Consider the following 17,522-nt stretch of genomic DNA (forward strand, 5'->3'; position numbering starts at 1 on the left):
GCCTGGGGCCCTTCTCTGTTGTTCGGCACATCAGGCACATAGAGGGGCTCCTTTGGCTGGGGTCCTACTCTGTAGTTTGGCACATCAGCCGTTTAAAGGAGTGGGGTCCTACTCTAGTTCAGTGCATCAGGCGTTTGATGGACCAGACTCTCTATTTTTCAGCTGCCAATGCTGGCATATGGGGAGAGAGAGGCTATAGTGATGGCTCCACCAGCTACGTGTGACTCATCAGTATCACCTTGCTTCCATGGCTGCCTGGCTTTCCTCCACAGGTACTTCCCACCACAATCTCCTTCCTCACCTTCCCTTGATCCGTCTCTCCACAGTCAACAGCAGCCCTCACCCTGGGATTGCTGCACAACACCTCAACTCCAGCTCCCAGCCTCTGTGCCTTCCAGAGGACCTGTATCCCTATCTGGGGTATATATGGCTGTGACAAGGACTGTCTGATTCTCATTCCATTTAGGCTGCCACAAATCAGCTGTCTTACTCTCAGCCTTAAATGTTTCTTCTCTGACTCAGACAATTGTCCCAATGTGGGGATCGGACTCGTGCCTAAGTTCTGCCACCTGGCGAGGGCAGGTCCAGTCCCACTAACATTCCTGTTTTTCCCCCTAGTTCCTTTATCCTACCAAGTTTTGCGTGGTTCTATATATTCTTTTCTGCTGATCAAGTACTCCCATCTGCTCTCATCTGGTGTTCTGCATGCACTTCTGTGTCTGAAGGTATATTCCTGATGTATCCGTGGAGAGAGATGTACTCCACATCCACCTGCTTCTCTGCCATCTTGTTCTCTCCTCAATTTTGTAGAAAAAGAAAAATCCACCTAAAGTTTACGTGAATCTCAAGGGACTCCAAAGAGCCAAAACAATCTTTAAAAAGAAGGAAAAAGTTGGAAATCTCACACTTCTTGATTTCAAAACACATTACAAAACTACAATAATCGAGACAGCGTGGTACGGGCTAAAGATAGACTATATAGATCAATGGAATAGAATAGAAAGCCTAGAAATAAACCCTCACATATATGGTTAAATGATTTTCTACAAGTGACCAAAACCACTCAACATGGAAAGGACAGTCTCTTAAAAATATGGTGCTGGGGAAACTGGATATCCACAAGTAGAAGAATGAAGTTGGACTCTTACTTTAAACCACATTTAAAAAAAATAATGTGAAAAGGACTGAAGACCTATATGAAAGACCTAAAACTATAAAACTCCTAGAAGAAAACATAGGGGAAAAGCTTCATGATGTTGGTTCAGCAATGATTTCTTGGATATGTATACACCAAAGACAGAGACAACAAAATTTTTTAAAAAAGGGAATATATCAAACTTAAAAAATTCTGTGCAAATGAGAATGTGCATGTATGCTAAGTCACTTCAGTTGTGTCCAACTCTTTGCATCCCTCTGGACCGCAGCCTGCCAGGCTCTTCTGTCCATGGGATTCTCTAGGCGTGAATACTGGAGTGAGTTGCCATGCCCTCCTCCAGGGGATCCGGAGAAGGCAATGGCACCCGACTCCAGTACTCTTGCCTGGAAAATCCCATGGATGGAGGAGCCTGGTGGGCTGCAGTCCATAGGGTCGCTAAGAGTCGGACACGACTGAGCGACTTCACTTTTACTTTTCACTTTGATGCATTGGAGAAGGAAATGACAACACACTCCAGTGTTCGTGCCTGGATAATCCCAGGGACGGGGGAGCCTGGTGGGCTGCTGTCTATGGGGTTGCACAGAGTCGGACACGACTGAAGTGACTTAGCAGCAGCAGCAGCAGCCTCCAGGGGATCTTTCCAATCCAGGGATCGAACCCATGTCTTTTGTATCTCCTGCATTGACAGACAGGTTCTTCACCACTAGTGCCACCTGGGAAATGCAAGGTTAAGTGTAGATGAAATAATAAGATTTGTAATCACTGAGATAATTTGATAATTAGAAGAAACTAATTTGATGTTTCAGTTCAGTTCAGTTCCGACTCATCTCAGTCGTGTCTGACTCTTTGCGACCCCATGAATCACAGCACGCCAGGCCAATTATGTTTTTAATTAGTGCTTTAGTATTTAAAATAATTTATATTGTATTATGTGTGGATTTATTAATATGTCTATAGTTGTGGATTTTCAGGTAGTCCAGTGGATAAGAATCTATCTGCCAATGCAAAGGACATGGGTTCTATACCTGGTCTGGGGAGATTCCACATGCTCCCAGGGCAGCTAAGCTCATAAGCCAGAACTTACTGAAGCCTGTGTGTCCCAGACCCCGTGCTCTGCAACAAGAGAAGCCATTGCAATGAGAGGCCTGCATATTGCAACTAAAGAGTAGCCCCCTGCCTGCCACAACAAGAGAAAGCCCTCGAGCAGCAACCAAGACAAAAAAAAAAAGTCTGTAGTTGTGTTAGTTGATGACACTGAATTTAATTGGGGTGACAGTGATAGCAGTTAAGGAACCACTTTCCCAATCTCCTTTAATGCTAATGAGATTAAATGGGTGTGTTGTACAGTACTTACAGGAAGTCTCTTTGAAAGAGAGAAGACAGATTTATCCCTATTCCTCAATCCCGACAAGTGATGACAGCTCTTATTGCCACTCTGAACTGTGAGAAGCTGAGCTGGGAAGAGCCAGCATCTCTGGAGCTGCCATACTAGATTTCTTTCACATAAGTTTCTATCTTGTTTAAGTTATTTTTATTTTTAAGTTACTATTATTGGCAGTTGGGGAGGAGGAAGTTAAAGCAGCTGGCCTCCAATTTTTTTTTTTTTTTTGTGTGTGTGTGTTGTGGGAAGCAAAGAGAAACACTTCCAAGAGGCAAATGGCCCTGTAATGTGTGTGTGTGTGTATCTTGTGGGGAGCACAGAGAAACACTCCCAGGAGGCAAGTGACTCTGACTAATTTTTTCTCACTGGGCCTGCAGATAATTAGACCAGGAGTTGGCAAAGTATGTCTCACTGGCTAGCTACCTCTTTTAAAAATAAAATTTTATTGGAACACAGCTATACCCATTTATTTATGTGTTTGTGGTTGCTTTTGTGCTATGCTGGCAGAGTTGAGTAGTTGCAGAGACTGTATGGCTCATGAACCTTGAAAGATTTGCAGAAAAAGTTATGCTGACTCCTGAAATAAACTAATGATACATGCTAGGGGGAAGAGTCTTTTTCTATAGAATGCCCTGAGTAGGACATACCTGGATAAGTATTCCGGTTCCGGTCCGGTCCATCGCTCAGTCGTGTCCGACTCTTACTTAAAGTAAATAAACCCTATGAATCATGGCTCCCTGATGACTGCCACAGAAGCCATCCAACCCTCTGGGGTATAATATAGAGATGTTTTGTTACCTACATGCTTCCTACTGTGTGAAATAATAACCCTCAGAACCTTGTTTGGAGATCTTCTCTACTAACCTCTGTTTTTAAACTCTGTTCTGCCCTATTGGTGTCCTTCTCTATGCTTATGCCAATATCCATAATATTTGATTGACTGTAAAGGTATAGCTGCATAATTGAAGAATTAAATAAGATCACGCTGAGCTTTGTTTTTGATGGATACCAAATTTTTCTTGCTGCCCTTTTATTTCTTTGTGTAATGTTATATAAAACTTATGTTTTGTTATGTAGTGGTATTTCGCGCTTCAGATTCCTTTCAATCCTTTTTTTCCCTTTGCTTTTTGGATACTTTTCTTAGAGCCTGCTCTGCTCAAAGACTGTGAGCGAGAAGTACTTGGGAATTTATGGTCCCAGGGTAGTTCTTTTCTTATGACGAATGTGTGAGAGAATATGAAGACTCCAGCTCCCTTGCCTGAGGTAGGGACAATCCTGAGGTACACATTTCACTCTGGAATTCTTTGCATGTTCAGGATGAAGCTACCCTTTGCAGGACTGAGAGCCTAACCTTGGGTGACTTCCTTCCCTGTCCTTCTCCCATGCCCTAGCTAGTTTCCTCTGGGAGTACTTTCTTTCTTGCACAGAAATCCTTTTCTCAGGGTATGCTGCTGGGGAATCCAACTTATAACACCTAAGAAGTAAAGAATACCCATGAATCTACCTTTTAAAATTGATGTTGAGATTTGCAGTCATGACAATTCCGCCAGGTATAGCTGCACACGAACCAAGAGCAGTATCTATCATTGTTGCCATGGCACCTCCATGAAGGAATCTAGGTACAACAGGAGGAAATGAGAAAGGTATTCAGAAGTTCTGAGAACAGTCCCTTCAGAGACAAAAATTATCCAAGCATCCCATATAATTTATTTCTGAAAGTTCCACTTATTTAATAGCTCATGTTCAAGGTACTAAATATCAAATTATATTCATGTTCTTCTCACCTTTGTTTTGTTCATAGCATAAAACTGTAGTATTTGTAACAAAGTTAGAACCTAATAATAATCAAGTCATAAGTAAGCAAAAAGGTAAAATGCAATTTAGGAAATCTATGTTTTTATCAAACTAACTATATACATCATTGTTTAAAAATTTAGGAAATGCAGACAAACAGAAGAAAAAGAAACTAAAGATTATAAGGCCATCTGCTGCTGTTGCTAGGTCAGAGAAGGGAACTCTCCTATACTGTTGGGAGGAATGCAAGTTGCTATAGCCACTATGGAGAACAGTATGGAGGATCCTTAGAAAACTAAAAATAGAGTTACCATATGATCCAGCAATCCCACTCCTGGGCATATATCTAGATGAATGTGTGCTAAGTCACTCAGTCATGTCCGACTCTTTGTGACTTCATGGACTGTAGCCCACCAGGCTCCTCTATCCATGGGATTCTCCAGACAAGAATACTAGAGTGTGTTGCCATGCCCTCCTCCAGGGGATCTTCCTGACCAGGGATCAAGCCCACATATCCTGCATTGCAGGTGGATTCTTTACTGCTGAGCCACCTTCAGGGAAACCTATAAGGCCATCTAGTGACAAACCATTATTAACATGTTAATGATACTCTCAAAAATTACATGCTTGCACTATGTCCTATGCTTTTGTCATTCAATAATTTGCATCTATATATATATATCCATGTCAGTAAATATATATATATATATAACACCACTTGAATGCCTTTATTGTAGTCCATTGATATAAGGCGATAATGTAAGATACTCTCTTAGATCCACATTTCTAGACTATCATTCTTACCCAGGTATTCCTTGCAGATAAGGACCTCCTTGAAACAAGCAAACTGTCCTTTTCTCATCATTATTACTGAATATCACATATTCAAAGCCCAGACCATCCTCAAAGCCTCTGGTGAAGAGCTGGACCTGTGATACTCGTTCCTCTTTCACAAGCTTTGGCTCTGCAGGGCAATCAGATGGATGGGCACATGAGAAACAGGTATGAGAAAAACACCATGTCAGAGACAAATATCTGTTCCCCGTGAGAATCATAGGTCAATGGATGATTGATTAAAATGCCAACCAGGTGCAAAATCAAAGGGGATGGGAGAGTTCCAAAGAAATAGAATACAGGATATTTGCTCCTGTGGAGTTGGTCTAAGTGGGGACACAGTAAAAAATAAATGAAATCAAAACAAAGTACTAACACATGGCAATCAGGAAATACAGTACATAAATGTGAAGGGAATTTGGAATAATATAATAAAGTATAGACAGAAATCCTTCTTCAAATAAGTGCAGTTTAAATGGGATTTAAAGAAAGTGAGGAATGTAATAGTACAGAAGTTTTCCTTGCAGACATGAGTTTAACCTGAGCAGAAGATAGATATCATACTGAATCAGAAACTGAGCCAGTTCAACCCAATATTCAATGTGATTATGATGCTTGAGTCCCAAACTCAGGTCAGAACCATTATGGCTCATGAAATCAATTTGGTGGGTTGTAAAACTTTAAAAAGAAACTTAAAAAAAAAAACCCTCATGCTTCATATATATCCTGGATAAGTACTAGTGTACTCATTTAGATATGTTTTTTCAGTTATACAACTGTGCACAAGTTGTGTGTTCTGGGTTGTGAGTCAAAGTGTAGGTAACTTCAAAATAAAGACTAAAAACTACTGCTCTGAGGGAAGGGCATATTTGTTCTTTCATATCCATTTTAAGATTTAATTATCAAAATTCTCAGTTTTCTTTTACAGCTCATCATGATTTGCTATGTATAATGCTGTTTCCTTTATTGCTACAAAATTTACATTCACAAACTTGGAAAAGGATATGAGATGAGAAGATCTGGAGGACAAGAAAGGATGCTTGTTATTTATGCCTTGAGCATTTGGTGGCAGACACCCTGTCTTTTGGACTCCATGTGCTCAACAACTGGCACATAGGCACACATTATGTTCATTCTAGCAGTTGTTGAGAAATTGAATGATCTGAAGGGCCAAAGAAACTTAAAGTTGAGAATCAGTCTCATGGCACAGTAGAAAAAGTCTTGTCCTGGGAGTCTGAAAATTTTTTGTGACTTAGCTTTGGCCTAGAATTTGCTCCTTTCTCCATATTTTATCCATACAGCAAGTAGATAAATCTAAATGACCCCTAACATTTGTCCCAACTCTGACATTCTGGGACTTCAGGATAAGCGTCAAACCTTTCTAACTTTTTACTTAGGATTTCAAAACTTCTGGTGTAGATTACTAAAGATTGAAGTTATCTCACAAAAATGGGGAAAAAAAAGATGGTGGGAAAGTCTGGTAGAAATGCAGACTCTTGGGCTCTACTCCTGACCTACTGAAACTGAACCTACAGTTTAACAAGATTCCCAGGTGCTTCATCTTCATGTTAAAATCTGAGAAGAACTGGTCTTTTTCTTTTTTAAATTAATTAATTTATTTTTTAATTTTTTACTTTACAATATTGTATTGGTTTTGCCATACTTGACATGAATCTACCACGTGTATACATGTGTTCCCCATCCTGAACCCCCCTCCCACCTCCTTCCCTATCCCATCCCTCTGGGTCATCCCAGTGCACCAGCCCTGAGCACCCTGTATCATGCATCGAACCTGGACTGGTGATTCGTTTTACATATGATAATTTACATGTTTCAATGCCATTCTCCCATATCATCCCGCCCTTGCCCTCTCCCACAGAGTCCAAAAGACTGTTCTATATAACACTGAAGGTAGTAGAGGAGTAACATGATCAAATTTGCATTCAGAGTCTCTGCCAGCGGGATAAAAGGAGGCCGATAAAGATGAGTGAGGGGCTTCCCTGGAGGCTAACTGGTAAAACCAATGCAGGGCACACAGGTTTGATCCTTGTTGGGGAAGATCCCACATGCCAAGAAGCAACTAAGCCTGTGTGCCACAATTATTGAGCCTGTGATCTAGAGCCCAGGAACCACAACTACTGAGCCCACACTCTGCAACTAGTGAACCCTGTGGGCCATAGAGCCCATGCTCTGCAACAAGAGAAGCCTGCATACTGCAACAAACAGTATCCCCTGCTTGCTGCAACTAGAGAAAAGCCCACACAGCATCGAAGACCCAGCATAAGCAAAACTGAATAAATAAATAAAAATTTTAAAAAAGGGAGCCTATAAAAAAAAAGATGAGTGAGATCACTGAAACACTATCAAATCACAACCACCAAACTTTTCTGAGTCGAGGGGTGATTTTCTTTCTCCAGCTATGTGAGGGCCTGTGCAAATAAGTGGTGGCAGATGGCTGGATTCATCCAGGGCTGGAGTTATCCCGCACAAATACGCTAAAGAAGTTCAGATAAAAGAGGGCTATGGAAATAGTGTGAAAGTAGAGAACTCGATGAGATGACAGTCTTAATAAGGCCAAATAATTTTTTTCTGTGGGGCCTTTGCACAAGTAAGATGGTAGGAAAAAGTTTGTAGTCAAAAAAAGGATGTCTAAATGTGTGAACTTGGAGGCTGTGCATTTTCTGAAGACAAAAAGACTCAAGATGCTATGGGAGCGTGTTGCCGGGGCTGTGCAAAAGAAAGTTTATGAGGCGGTAAATAAACCGAGTAGCTATGATGTGGATGCTGGGTTGCCGAGAACGGTGTATGGAACTGGGTGGAGAGGAAGACAGTTAACCAGGTGCTGACATGCTCAGCATATGAGGGAGAGGTTGGTAGATGACAGCTACAAGAAGAGGAAGTTGAGGGTGATAAAGTCAGAAGGTATAAACCTAAAAAGGAATGGGGGTTTTCTAAGAAGCAGAGGAAGCAATGATTTGAAAGCAAGTGTGGGCAGAAGAGAGGACCTCAAACTCCTCCCTAGTCTGAGAGGGTCAAGTTTCAGGCAAGACGGGGTAGTGAGGTTGGATGAAAGGATGAACAGAAACATGTGGGAACTGAACCCTGGAAACCGCTGATACTTATGGAGTGGATAGAAGGAGAAAGGGAAAATTGCTTAGAGAGGTATGCGAAAGCCAACAGACAAAACATTTCTAGGAGAATGAAATTAAGAGCTCAGTCGAGCACAGTAGGGGCTGAAAAATGTCCATCAAATTTGACAATTAGGTTGCTAGTGGCTTAAGTGAAGAAATTCCAGGAGGGCTATTAGCATAGAAGCCAGACTGCACTGGTTAAGTATAATCAATTAATTGTGTGATGTGTTCAATAGTTAGAATGGAATTAGTACTGCTGCTGCTGCTGCTAAGTCACTTCAGTCGTGTCCAACTCTGTGTGACCCCATGGATGGAAGCCCACCAGGCTCCCCTGTCCCTGGGATTCTCCAGGCAAGAACACTGGAGTGTGTTGCCATTTCCTTCTCCAATGTGTAAAAGTGAAAAGTAAAAGTGAAGTCGCTCAGTCGTGTCCAACCCTTAGCGACCCCATGGACTGCAGCCTACCAGGCTCCTCCGTCCATGGGATTTTCTAGGCAAGAGTACTGGAGTGGCTTGCCATTGCCTTCTCCGTACAGACTGCTAAATTTCCCCCTCATTTATAAAAATAGTTAATTCTTAGTTCTCTCTGTACTGGTAGTTCTATAAAGAAACTTATAAATTACCATTTTTCTTGGTAAAGGTGGTTTTATTTTTGTTTCATTCCTTCAGCAAATACTGAAGTACTCAGCAAATGCCATGAGGAAACTGAGGCAAGGAAAGGTAAAGTAACTTGCCCAAGGTAACACAGCTTTAAATTGTGGAGGCGGAATTTGAACCCACTCATTAAATTTCAACCATTAGATTAGGAAGTTATTTTTTGGATGGCCTCTAAAGCCATGTGACTGAATGAGATTACAACAGAGTATAGTGAAGCAAGGAATACTAAGGTTGGAGACATGTGACACCCTAACATCAAGTTTCAGGAAAAGGAGGAACTGGCAAAAGAAACTAAAAGGCAGAGGCAGTGAAGTAGAAGAATGTGGTGTCTTGGAAGCCAAGTTCAAGGAGAAAGGAGTCGTCAGCCGTGCCAAAAGCTAAGTGAGGTCACTGGTTAGCAACATGAAGGTCACCAGTGACAGTAGTTCTGATGGAGTGGTGTGTGAGAGTCTGCCTGGAGAGGGTTTAAGAGAGACTAGGAAGAAAGAAACAGATGTGTCATGTCTGTAAACTGATGAGAAAGATGTAGCAGAGAAGGGATGTCCTTAAGTAGGCCAAAGGGATATAGTGCACACATCGACAGCTTGGCCTGTCATAAGAGTATGGTTAGTTCACTCACCACAAGACAAAGCAGAACATCAGGCACAGATACAGGGAAGAAGCCGGGGTAGTTTGGAAATTCTCTTCTGATTGCTTTGATTTTCTATGAAACAGGAGACAAGAGCAGCTAAGAGCAAGGCTTGAGAAAAAGAAGGTAGGAAACAGTCATCCAGGAGAGCAGGAGAGTGAGTAGACAAGGGAAAAATGAAATACGATGCCCAAGCAACATTAAGGGCCTACTTGGGGTCATTAAACACACAAACAAACACCATGGGAATTCCCTGGCTGTCCAGTGGTTTGGGCTCTCTGCTCCCACTGCAGGTGTCATGGGTTCCGAAACTAAGATACAGCAACTTGCACAGCATGGTCAAAAGAAAAAAGAAAACAACCCCAAAACATCACAATCCCCAAATGCCTCCCTAAAGATATGTTTACATGATTAAAAGGTAATGAGTAAAAAGAGAAATATCTGTAAAAACTCCATGTAGTCAGGAACCCTATCTGTGCACTCAGGCTTGTTTCAGGAATATGCTTTGTAGAGCACAGATCCTCAATAGATAGTTTCTGAATGAACATACAAAGGGTGTTGGAAATAAGAAATCAAAAAGGCTGGCTCTAAAAATAAAGAATGTATATGTTTTAGGCATACACACACACACACACACACACACCCAATATGCTACTGGAGATCAGTGGAGAAATAACTCCAGAAAGAATGAACAGACAGAGCCAAAGCAAAAACAACACCCAGTTGTGGATGTGACTGGTGATGGAAGTAAAGTCCGATGCTGTAAATAGCAATATTGCATAGGAACCTGGAATGTTAGGTCTGTGAATCAAGGCAAATTGGAAGTGGTCAAACAGGAGATGGTAAGAGTGAACATTGACATTTTAGGAATCAGCAAACTAAAATGGACTGGAATGGGTGAATTTAACTCAGATGACCATTACATCTACTACCGTAGGCAAGAATCCCTTAGAAGAAATGGAGTAGCCATCATAGTCAACAAAAGAGTCCAAAATGCAGTACTTGGATGCAATCTCAAAAACGACAGAATGATTTCTGTTCATTTCCAAGGCGAACCATTCAATATCACAGTAATCCAAATCTATGCCCCAAACAGTAATGCTGAAGAAGCTGAAGCTAAACAGTTCTATGAAGAGCTATAAGACTAGAACTAACACCCAAAAAAGATGTCCTTTTTATTATAGGTGACTGGAATGCAAAAGTAGGAAATCAAGAAACACCTGGAGTAACAGGCAAATTTGGCCTTGGAGTACAGAATGAAGCAGGGCAAAGGCTAATAGAGTTTTGATAGGGAATGCACTGGTCATAGGAAACACACTCTTCTAACAACACAAGAGAAGACTCTACACATGGACATGACCAGATGGTCAATACTGAAATCAGACTGATTATATTCTTTGCAGCCAAAGATGAAGAAGCTCTATACAGTCAGCAAAAACAAGATCAGGAGCTGACTATGGCTCCAATTATGAGCTGCTGCTGCTGCTGCTAAGTCACTTCAGTCGTGTCAGACTCTGTGTGACCCCATAGACGGAAGCCCACCAGGCTCCCCCGTCCCTGGGATTCTCCAGGCAAGAACACTGGAGTGTGTTGCCATTTCCTTCTCCAATGTGTGAAAGTGAAAAGTGAAAGTGAAGTTGCTCAGTTGTGTCCGATCCTTAGTGACCCTACGGACTGCAGCCTACCAGGCTCCTCTGTCCATGGGATTTTCTAGGCAAAAGTACTGGAGTGGCTTGCCATTGCCTTCTCCGAATTGTGAGCTCCTTATTGCCAAATTCAGACTGAAATTGCAGAAAGTAGGGAAAACCACTAGATCATTCAGGTATGACCTAAATCAAATCCTTTATGATTATACAGTGGAAGTGACAAATAGATTCAAGGGATTAGATGTGATAGAATGCCTGAAGAACTAGGGATGGAGGTTTGTGACACTGTACATGAGGCAGTGATCAAGACCATCCCAAAGAGAAAGAAATGCAAAAAGGCAAAATGGTTGTCTGAGGAGGCCTCATAAATAGCTATGAAAAGAAGGGAAGCGAAAGGCAAAGGAGAAAAGGAAAGATATACCCATTTAATGCAGAGTTCCAAAGAACAGCAAGGAGAGATAAGAAAGCCTTCCTCAGTGATCAATGCAAAGAAACAGAGGAAAACAATAGAATGGGAAAGAGTAGAGATCTCTTCAAGAAAATTAGAGATACCAAGGGGACTTTCCATGCAAAGACAGGCTCAATAAAGGAAATAAATGGTATGGACCTAACAGAAGCAGAAATATTAAGAAGAGGTGGCAAGAATACACAGAACTATACAAAAAAGATCTTCATGACCCAGATAATCATGATGGTGTGACCACTCAACTAGGGCCAGACATCTAGTGGGCCTTAGGAAGCATCACTACGAAAAAAGCTAGTGGAGGTGATGGAATTCCAGTTGAGCTTTTTGAAATCCTAAAAGATGATACTGTTGAAAGTGTTGCACTCAATATGCCAGCAAATTTGGAAAACTCAGCAGTGGCCACAGGACTGGAAAAGGTTAATTTTCATTCCAATCCCAAAGAAAGGCAATGCCAGAGAATGCTCAGTTACTGCACAATTGCACTTATCTCACATGTTAGCAAAGTAATGCTCAAAATTCTCCAAGTCAGGCTTCAACAGTACATGAACCCTGAACTTCCAGATGTTCAAGCTGGATTTAGAAAAGGCAAAGGAATCAAAGATCAAATTGCCAACATCTGTTGGATTATCGAAAAAGCAACAGAGTTCCAGAAAAATATCTACTTGTGCTTTATTTACTATGCCAAAGTCTTTGACTGTGTGGATCACAATAAACTGTGTAAAATTCTGAAAGAGATGGGAATACCAGACCTGACCTGCCTCCTGAGAAATCTGTATGCAGGTCAAGAAGCAACAGTTAGAACTGGAAATGGAACAACAGACTGGTTCCAAATAGGAAAAGGAGTACATCAAGGCTGTATATTGTTACCCTGCTTATTTAACTTATATGCAGAGTACATATGAGAAAGACCGGGCTGGATGAAGCACAAGCTAGAATCAAGATTGCCGGGAGAAATATCAATAACCTCAGATATGCAGATGACACCACCCTTATGGCAGAAAGCGAAGAAGAACTAAAGAGTCTCTTAATAAAAGTGAAAGAGGAGAGTGAAAAAGTTGGCTTACACCTCAACATTCAGAAAACAAAGATCATGGCATCCGGTCCCATCACTTCATGGCAAATAGATGGAAAAACAATGGAAACAGTGGCAGACTTAATTTTGGGGGGCTCCAAAATCACTGCAGATGGTGACTGCAGCCATGAAACGAAAAGATGCTTACTCCTTGGAAGGAAAGTTATGACCAACCTAGATAGAATATTAAAAAGCAGAGACATTACTTTGCCAACAAAGGTCCATCTAGTCAAGCCTATGGTTTTTCCACTAGTCATGTATGGATATGAGAGATGGACTGTAAAGAAAGCTGAGAGCTGAAGAATTGATGTTTTTGAACTGTGGTGTTGGAGAAGACTCTTGAGAGTCCCTTGGACTGCAAGGAGATCCAACCAGTCCATCCTAAAGGAAATCAGTCCTGAATTGGAAGGACTGATGTTGAAGCTAAAACTCCAGTACTTTGGACACCTGATGAGAAGAGCTAACTCATTTGAAAAGACCCTGATGCTGGTAAAGATTGAAGGCAGAAGGAGAAGTAGATGATAGAGGATGAGATGGTTGGATGGCATCACTGACTCAATGGACATGAGTTTGGGTAAACTTGGGAGTTGGTGATGGACAGGGAGGCCTGGCGTGCTGCAGTATATGAGGTCACAGAGTCGGACACGACTGAACGGAACTGAACTGGACTATACAATCCATGATATTCTCCAGGCCAGAATACTGGAGTGTGTAGCTGTTCCCTTCTCTAAGGGATCTTTCCAACCCAGGGATCAAACCCAGGTCTCCCACACTGAAGGCAGATTCTTTACGAACTGAGTCACCAGGGAAGCTCCCAACCTGTTTTCTATTATGAAACAACTGAGGTTAAATTTTTGCCAGGGAGAAATATCAGTAACCTCAGAAATTTACATATAAAGGAACTCTCCATCTCTGTATCAGTAAGAGAAGGACAACTCTGTATCACAAGAGAATCTTTTCAAGGGAGAAAGCAACAACTTACATCTTTTCCTGGTAATCTCCCCAAACTGCCTCCTATCCCCAACACTTTTCTTTTGCCTTTAGTTGAAATGGTATTTAACCCAGTTGCTTAGACCATCTAGGGGAGTTACTCACTACTTTCCCCTGGGTATCTCCCAGGTATACATGAGGTATATGTGCTAATAAACTTCCTTTTTTTAAAAAAAAAAAGCAATGGGTAGAAAAGGTGGCCGTACATTGTTCCTCCCATTTCCTATATGAGGAATCTCTTTTGTTGTTATTAAAGTGCATCTATTTTTTTTCACAGCATGTATTACCATCTGACTTACTTTGTTTTCATTATTTCGTGGTTTGTCTCTCATTACTCAAGAAGGGCAGATATTTTAGATAAAAAAAAACAAACAACAAACCCAAGTACAGCATCTTAAGCAGGTTCCCTAGTATGTGTTTTCTCCCTCCCTTCTTATCTCTCTTCTTCCTACAAGTATGTATAAGGCACTTAATATGTACCGGGTACTATTCTAAGCACTGGAGATATAGTGGGTAACAAAACATACAAAAATCTCTGCCCTTATGAAGCAAACACTCTAGTGGTAAGAGATAAACCGTTAAAAAAACACAAAGCATTGTCTTATGGAGATAAATACTATGGAAAAAAATAAATATACTTTAAAAATGCATATTATTAAGTGAAAGAAAACAATCTGAAAAGGCTACATACTGTATGTATTTTGGAAGAGGCAAAATCATGGAGAGAGTGAAAAGATCAGTGGTCGCCAAGGGTTTGGAGGAAGGAGGCAGAGATGAACAGAAGGAACATGGTGAATTTTTAAGGCAGTGGAACTATTCAGTATGATACATGTCATTATACATTTGTCAAACTTCATAAAGCATTACACAAAGAATGAGCCCTGATATAAACTATGGACTTAAGTTCATGTTATCAATACAGTCTCATCATTATAACAAATATACTTTACTATCACAAGATATTAATAAATGGGAACCTGGCAGAGGGAAGTAAGGGATATTTGAGAACTCTGCACTTTCCACTCTTTTCACTATAGACCCGAAACTACTACCAAAATAAAATGTATTAATTAAAACACACACACACACAGGACAAGAAGTGCAATGTGTATGTTGGAGGTGGGATGGTCTGCCATGGGAGTTTAGCGTCTGTGAGATGAAGGGGTGACTTGAGTGTTCTGAGTTTCCTAGGGGGACAGAGCCACATACTGGGACAAATTAAGGTTAGTGATGACAGCCTCAAGACAGAAAGGTGATGAGAATGTGGGAGGGTGGAGGCTTTCTGGGGCCCCTTCCTGCTAATGCTGATGATGATGCCATGGTGGGGGCAGTCTTATTAATGGCAATAGACTTTATGCTCTCCCACAATCTGCAAAATTTATTGAGATTTCTGGTCTATAAAACTGGAGAATATAGCAACCCTCTGCACTCTCCTCCTTCCCTGCACTCTCCTTTCTCCTTTTTCAAGTGATAACTAGTGCTCAATTTGTTCTTAGTTTTATATTTGATATTTAAGTGTTCTATATGGGAGAGTAGCTGTTCCTACCAAGGAAATAGGTCTTGAAGTCTTCACTCTTTTGAGTAGATCTATGTTTATAGGAAGGCAAACGTTCCCAGGAGCCGTCTTCACATTTCTTCATAAACTGGTCAAAAAGGAGTTTGAAGTCCTTGCTCCAGCTGGGGTTGGGGAGAGACCAGTCCTTGTGAATGACTTTCTCAGTAGAAAACAACCTCTAAAAGGAGAAAAAGGAGAGTAAAAGAAGGTATGTCCTATTTCATAACATATTCTATTTTCTAAGACTATCTTATTGCTTTCCCTCTTCCCCAAAGCTTGTCATTTTGAAGTGGAAACAAATTTCTAGCATCACCTGGTCCTCCCTCCTTAGGAGAAATGGGAGATTGAGAGAATAAATGATTTGCTCAAAGTCATCCAACTAGCTAGTGACAGAGTTGGTATTAAGCACAGGTCTGCAGGGCCCCTTCTTTTTCTCAAACCTTAATGAAGCACAGATGAGCCAGAAACTGGTGATAAAGATGAAGGTCAGACAACTTTTCTCTATGTAAAAGGTGCTGCCAGTGGGAAACACGCAGGAAGCCAGAGCACAGGGGAGAGGTATTCATCTCAGATTGGGTAATCAGGGAGGGGGTCCTTTGACTTGAATCTTCAAATTAGACAAGCAGAAATCAGCCAGATAGAAAGAGTATTGTAGGCAAAGGAATATTGTGTGCAAAGGCAAGGAGACATGAAACAGTTTTGAGGGGCCTTACAACAACCATATGAAGTATGTACTAATTATATCCCCATTTTACAGATGATGAAACTAAGGGCTCAGGACTTACCTGGTGCCCAGTGGTTAAGAGTCTGCCTTCTAATGCAGGGGACTTGGGTTTGATCCCTGGTTAGGGAACTAAGAACCCGCATGCCGAGGGGCAACTATGATAGTGGACTGCAATGAGAAGCCCTGTAGTAGTGCGCTAGAACTAAGAGAAGCCCTATGTGCTGCAGTGAAGGCCAGTGCAGTCAACAAATAAGTAAATAAAAGAAACAAGGCCTCAAGGAAGTTTGGCACTGTTTCAGTACAAGGGGAGGAGCAAGGGCCTGACTGTGAGACGCTTCCACATTAAGTTAACTGGTTTGAATTGCATCTGCGGTGCTCTTGGTGGGATTTTAAACAAGGGAGTGACAAGATCAGATTTGGTCATAATATGAAAGATAGTGAGAGTGATTTCAAGATTGGAATTAGAGGGCCTTGTCTGGAAGCTACTGGAGTAACTCAGCTGAAAAACTGAGTGCATGAAGCAGAACTGGTGACTATTTGGATAAAGGAGAGTGAGGGAAGAGGAAAAATACCAGAGCTAATCCCAGGTTTCTGAACTATGCAACAAAGTCGGTGAAAGAGCTAAATGTTCTTTCAGAAAGAGAACAGAAAGACAACACAAAGAAAGAGGAGGAGGGGGTTGGAGGAGAAAAGTTCTTGGCGTCACAATAACCACAGTTTCCAGCAGTGCGTTCAGCACTGCTACCACACCAGTGCCCACACAGCAGGTGGAAAGGTACAGGGGCCCTGGAGGATGAGGGACAAAGTGTTGCCTACAAAGGAGTGGAACAAACCAAATGTCCACAAAGGAAAATCACTTTATTGTGACTTGTGCAGAAATCCTAGTACATTAAGATTGCAGAAGCTATCACCTCTGTAGTATTCTACTCCCAGTCACTCTCATCAAGTCATTCAAAGTATCTACAACACTTGGACTACACCCAGGGTACAGGGAGGTACACTTACTGTGATGGAACATCCAGCCAAACAGGTTTCTGCTGACCTCAGGGTTGGGTCCTGGTCAAATGGTAAGAATTTAGGGAACCTGTCTTAAGAACTCTATGGAACTAAAAACTTCCTAGCTATAAAAAGTCTTGACTTCATGAGGGGAAATATGAGTAAGACTGAGACTACTCCACTCCCTAGCCCAGTACTTGTACCTTGTTTTTCTTTTCCTATGGTTTTGGATTGGCTTGTCCCTTTATAGTTTCACCTCAAAAAATTTGGTAAGGAAAGAAAAGAAAAACAAAAAAGCTTTAACCCACTTATTATCTCTTTATATTAATATAACTAATGGTAAAATTTTGATATATTTCCTCCAAGTTTCTGTAACTTTTCTTAGTATAATTGTAATCTCAGTAAGAAATATAATTTTCCTTTTACCTTCAAAACAGGAAACTCTAGGTTTGATCAGTTCTATCATCCTTTCACGGACCAGTGCAATAGAGA

At 41.3% G+C, this 17,522-nt stretch overlaps 1 protein-coding gene across 2 annotated transcripts in view; it reads right to left on the bottom strand.

Moving 5' to 3' along the window:
- Window positions 1–17,522, bottom strand: part of THEM4 (thioesterase superfamily member 4) — a 62,259-nt gene that overhangs the window by 30,753 nt on the left and 13,984 nt on the right. For both annotated transcript variants that reach the window (XM_055404023.2, XM_055404024.2), the window contains exons 2-4: window positions 15,302–15,488; window positions 5,136–5,295; window positions 4,042–4,152 (exon numbers count right to left, since the gene is read on the bottom strand). In XM_055404023.2, coding sequence (XP_055259998.2) covers window positions 4,042–4,152; window positions 5,136–5,295; window positions 15,302–15,488 — 458 coding nt within the window. The remainder of the gene's footprint in view (window positions 1–4,041; window positions 4,153–5,135; window positions 5,296–15,301; window positions 15,489–17,522) is intronic.

Source organism: Moschus berezovskii, chromosome 4, assembly GCF_049115385.1.
Source record: "Moschus berezovskii isolate FMDL1 chromosome 4, NW_MosBer_1.0, whole genome shotgun sequence".
Lineage (NCBI taxonomy): Eukaryota > Metazoa > Chordata > Mammalia > Artiodactyla > Moschidae > Moschus > Moschus berezovskii.